Below are 4,884 nucleotides of genomic sequence, written 5' to 3'. Positions count from 1 at the left end.
TCCCTGAGGGAGGGCAAATGGTGATCCTAATATTAGAGCATGAATTAGCTGCTGACTGGTAATAGGACCTGCTGTAATCAGATAAATCCCAGTTGCATCTTCCAGGATTCTGTTTACAGTGGGCTTTGGGGGTTTGCCCATACTCGTCACATCTTCGCGAGGCTGCTGTGTGTTTACAGAATCCAGTGCCCATGTCCAGAGCAGTGCATGCGTGTATGCATATGTGTGATGAAGATATCAGTGAAGCCTGTTGCTGATGTGTGCTGTATGTTTTTTATCGCTAATGTGAAGATTTACTGTGTAGGCATGATAATAATGATTAAAATGGTGTGCAGGAGTGTCAGGGTGTGTGTGATTTCTCAGGAGGCATGCTGGGATATTTGCCCCCATAACCGTGCTCCCCCCCCCCCCCCCCTCCCCCCCAGCCCTGTCTACATTCAGACAGGTGTCTCTAATTACCCCTGGTCATCTTAGTGCCACTAAGGAGGAAACCAGCTGCTCGTAATGGCCATGCTCACGCACACACACACACACACACACTTAAGCACTGCTTGCATATGCACATACCCGCTGTAAGAGCCTGTTGGAGGGAGAGTTAGCCACCAAGGGCAGTGAGAGCTGGGAGATACAGAGAGCATTTTCTCACCTAGGGTTCAGGTCAGGTGTGTGCATCTCTCCTGAGTGGGACCTGTGGATCTCTCCTGAGTGGGACCTTCGAGAGTGGGCACACTCGTGAAGACAGCAGTCCCATAGTGCTCCAGGATCACGGTCAGAGTTTTTGCAGTGTTGTCCTGGATCATGAGTCCTGTTGTTTCTTTAACATGTGCTATATGTCTGTACCCCATTACAAAAGTAATGTAGTATGGTGCAGAATATGGTAAAGTGGTAAATAAATATGGTAAATAAGACCTTTTAATTATCAGAAACATCTTTTTAATATATTTAAAGTATGCAGTATATATTTTAAATATGCATTGAGCTGTATTTGTATTACTACAAATGCATATTCAAGTTTTACACAAACACTGAATCTATTTGATGCATGGAATTTATTTGATGAAAAGTTGCTGGTTCAATTCCCTGCTGGGGCACTCTTGGTATACCCTTGGGCAAGGTACTGAACCCACTGAATCCCTCAGTAACTATCCAGCTGTATAATTGGATAAGATTGTAACCTAAGTTGCTCTGGTGTGTCTGATAAATGACAATAATGTGATATAGCTTTACGTATCTCTTACCTACCATGTGTGTTCAAATATGTGCAGTGTATTTTGACATTTCTTTGAGAGTTTTAGAATGCATGTTTGTAGACCGTCTTCATGGGGAAGTCTGATGTGTGTGTGTGATTCAGGGTCAGGCTGCAGGTTGTTTTACGGTTTGTGGGTACGCTGTCGCGATTGCTGTCTTTTTCCCACGGTGCTTTGCACACAGCAGCCTGTGTGTCGCCTGCGACAGTCACCCAGACTCACCCGTGATGAGGTTGAGTTACCCTCAGAATAGACATCAGACAGACCTGCATGTGTGTGTAGGCGTATGTGTGTTGTTTGTATATGTGTGTATGAATATCTGTGTGTGCATTTGAGTCTGTGGGCATTTGCATATAAACCTATGTGTGTTTGTCTGTGTGTGTGAGAGATTGAGCATAGGTTTGCATATTACATTAATTTCCATAGCTGTGTATTTACCCCAACAATTTAGATTAGACACCTTGGCTCAAGGACACAAGATCAGCGCCTCCCCCAGGATTAAAACGGGATTAAAACGTTTCTCAGCTGTGGGCCTCTGAACTCCACCCTACGCTGAACTACTGCCTCTGACAGGAGTGGATTTATGATCTGTGATTATATGAGAGATTTCCTATGCTTCTGGTCCCACAGCGCCACCTCCTGGTACAGCTGCTGGCTGGAGAAGAACAGCACACCACACAGGATGGCTCAATATGACCAGTGAGTCCGGCCTGCTGAGATCTGCGCATATGTGTGTCCGGCCTGCTGAGATCTGCGCATATGTGTGACCGGCCTGCTGAGATCTGCGCATATGTGTGACCGGCCTGCTGAGATCTGCGCATATGTGTGTCTGGCCTGCTGAGATCTGCGCATGTATTTATTGCTGCTGTTTTTCCTCATGGTGGAGGCTTTTATGTAATGTAATCAGATTAGAGTAACATGCCAAAAAGGAACAACATATTCCCAAGAAACTGTTGAAACTATTGAGCAGAACACAGTTAGCCATGCATGAACTAAATCTCACAGAAACAAACTGGAGTGGAGATGGTGGTCTGTCCAGTCTGTGTTTTTAAGCCTTGTTCCCGCCTCTGTTCTTGCATTCCCTGCAGACTGGACGATAAAGATTCAGTAGATATCCATGACAACCCCCCGGCCCCCGACAATGTGGTGAAGGAGGATGGCAATACTGTGAGTGTCACTGCAATCATGTGCAGATACTCCTAAAAACACCTCTATCCAAAACGGCCTCAGCAGATACTCCTAAAAACACCTCTATCCAAAACTGCCTCAGCAGATGCTCCTAAAAACACCTCTATCCAAAACTGCCTCAGCAGATGCTCCTAAAAACACCTCTATTCAAAACGGCCTCAGCAGATACTCCTAAAAACACCTCTATCCAAAACTGCCTCAGCAGATGCTCCTAAAAACACCTCTATCCAAAACTGCCTCAGCAGATACTCCTAAAAACACCTCTATCCAAAACTGCCTCAGCAGATACTCCTAAAAACACCTCTATCCAAAACTGCCTCAGCAGATACTCCTAAAAACACCTCTATTCAAAACGGCCTCAGCAGATACTCCTAAAAACACCTCTATCCAAAACTGCCTCAGCAGATACTCCTAAAAACACCTCTATCCAAAACTGCCTCAGCAGATACTCCTAAAAACACCTCTATCCAAAACTGCCTCAGCAGATACTCCTAAAAACACCTCTATCCAAAACTGCCTCAGCAGATACTCCTAAAAACACCTCTATCCAAAACGGCCTCAGCAGATACTCCTAAAAACACCTCTATCCAAAACTGCCTCAGCAGATACTCCTAAAAACACCTCTATCCAAAACGGCCTCAGCAGATACTCCTAAAAACACCTCTATCCAAAACTGCCTCAGCAGATACTCCTAAAAACACCTCTATCCAAAACTGCCTCAGCAGATACTCCTAAAAACACCTCTATTCAAAACTGCCTCAGCAGATACTCCTAAAAACACCTCTATTCAAAACGGCCTCAGCAGATACTCCTAAAAACACCTCTATCCAAAACGGCCTCAGCAGATACTCCTAAAAACACCTCTATTCAAAACGGCCTCAGCAGATACTCCTAAAAACACCTCTATCCAAAACGGCCTCAGCAGATACTCCTAAAAACACCTCTATTCAAAACGGCCTCAGCAGATACTCCTAAAAACACCTCTATTCAAAACGGCCTCAGCAGATACTCCTAAAAACACCTCTATTCAAAACGGCCTCAGCAGATACTCCTAAAAACACCTCTATCCAAAACTGCCTCAGCAGATACTCCTAAAAACACCTCTATCCAAAACTGCCTCAGCAGATACTCCTAAAAACACCTCTATTCAAAACGGCCTCATGTAGTCCATGGCTGTAGTGTGTGTGTGCGTGGACGTGTGTGTGTGCGTGTGTGTGCGTGTGTTCGTGCATGTGTGTGTATAAGTGTATGCGTGCGCGTGTGTATAAGTGTGCGTGCACGTGTGTGTGTGTGTGCGTGTGTGTGTATAAGTGTATGCGTGCGCGTGTGTAGAAGTGTGCGTGCACGTGTGTGTGTGAGTGTGTGTGCGTGTGTTTGTGCATGTGTGTGTATAAGTGTATGCGTGCGCGTGTGTAGAAGTGTGCATGCACGTGTGTGTGTGAGAGAGTGTGTGTGTGTCTTAGTGTGCTGTTACTGATTAAGATCATATGTCTCAGAAGTCTCAAGCTTTGGGGTGGAGGTGGCACAGACAGATACACAGACAGGTTAGATAAACAGATAGCGCTAATACGTGAATGCTGGTTTCAGAGCAGAACTGATACTCAGAGACTTTTTTCCCCTTTGCAAGGTAGACATGATGCAGACAGTTAACCCCTTCACCCATCCCCTCTCTCCCGGTGTACTACACCTTTACAAAAGCCCTCTCTGCAGGTGTACTCCATACTCTCTGCAGGTGTACTGCACCTTTACAAAAGCCCTCTCTCCAGGTGTACTCCATACTCTCTGCAGGTGTACCGCACCTTTACAAAAGCCCTCTCTGCAGGTGTACTCCATACTCTCTGCAGGTGTACCGCACCTTTACCTCACCTCTCTCTGCAGGTGTACTTTGTGTATCATGAAGAGGTGGAGGTAGAGGAAGAGAAGGAGGAACCCCCTCCTGAGCCGGTCATTATGGTGAACGACAAACCGCACAAATTCAAGGACCACTACTGCAAGAAGGCCAAGTTCTGCGATGTCTGTGCGCGAATGATCGTGCGTGAGTCCAGCGCTGCCCGTCAGAATCTCAGGACTGTCTGATCAAAATATCACAAGAGCACAGAGACCTGCCATCTCAGTGCTTTGCCCCATCTGTCAGCCCCCCCCCCCCCCATTATGATTCTCACCCCAGAAAGATGACTTCTTAGGCAGGCACGGTGACAGCCCCCCAACCCCCCCACCCCTCCCAGGTTCGGCTGCAGGGAGGCAGACACAGTGATAGGTACTAGTGCCGGGTCCCTGGGGGGTTTGGAGACGTGGGCGGGGGGGTTTAAGGGCAGGATTATCAACTCAAAGATGCTCCCCTAAAGATAAGAGGTCCCTTAGGATGCCACCGAGATTGCTAAGCATCCTCTCCTTCCTCCTCTGGTGTCTCTCTCACTCCTTCTCTTTCTTTCTCTCTCCCTCTCGTTTG

At 46.7% G+C, this 4,884-nt stretch overlaps 1 protein-coding gene across 1 annotated transcript in view; it reads left to right on the top strand.

Annotated features, from left to right (window-relative positions):
* The first annotated feature begins 581 nt into the window (after positions 1 to 581).
* The window catches only part of LOC118780952 (SH3 and cysteine-rich domain-containing protein 3-like), a 10,885-nt gene continuing 6,582 nt past the window's right edge, over positions 582 to 4,884 (top strand). The window contains exons 1-4 of the mRNA XM_036533750.1: positions 582 to 768; positions 1,878 to 1,946; positions 2,336 to 2,414; positions 4,314 to 4,470. Of these exons, the coding sequence (XP_036389643.1) occupies positions 1,930 to 1,946; positions 2,336 to 2,414; positions 4,314 to 4,470 (253 nt within the window). The 5' untranslated portion in view covers positions 582 to 768; positions 1,878 to 1,929. The remainder of the gene's footprint in view (positions 769 to 1,877; positions 1,947 to 2,335; positions 2,415 to 4,313; positions 4,471 to 4,884) is intronic.

The sequence above is a fragment of the Megalops cyprinoides genome, chromosome 7 (assembly GCF_013368585.1).
Source record: "Megalops cyprinoides isolate fMegCyp1 chromosome 7, fMegCyp1.pri, whole genome shotgun sequence".
Lineage (NCBI taxonomy): Eukaryota > Metazoa > Chordata > Actinopteri > Elopiformes > Megalopidae > Megalops > Megalops cyprinoides.
This window is presented reverse-complemented; position numbering and strand designations above follow the sequence as displayed.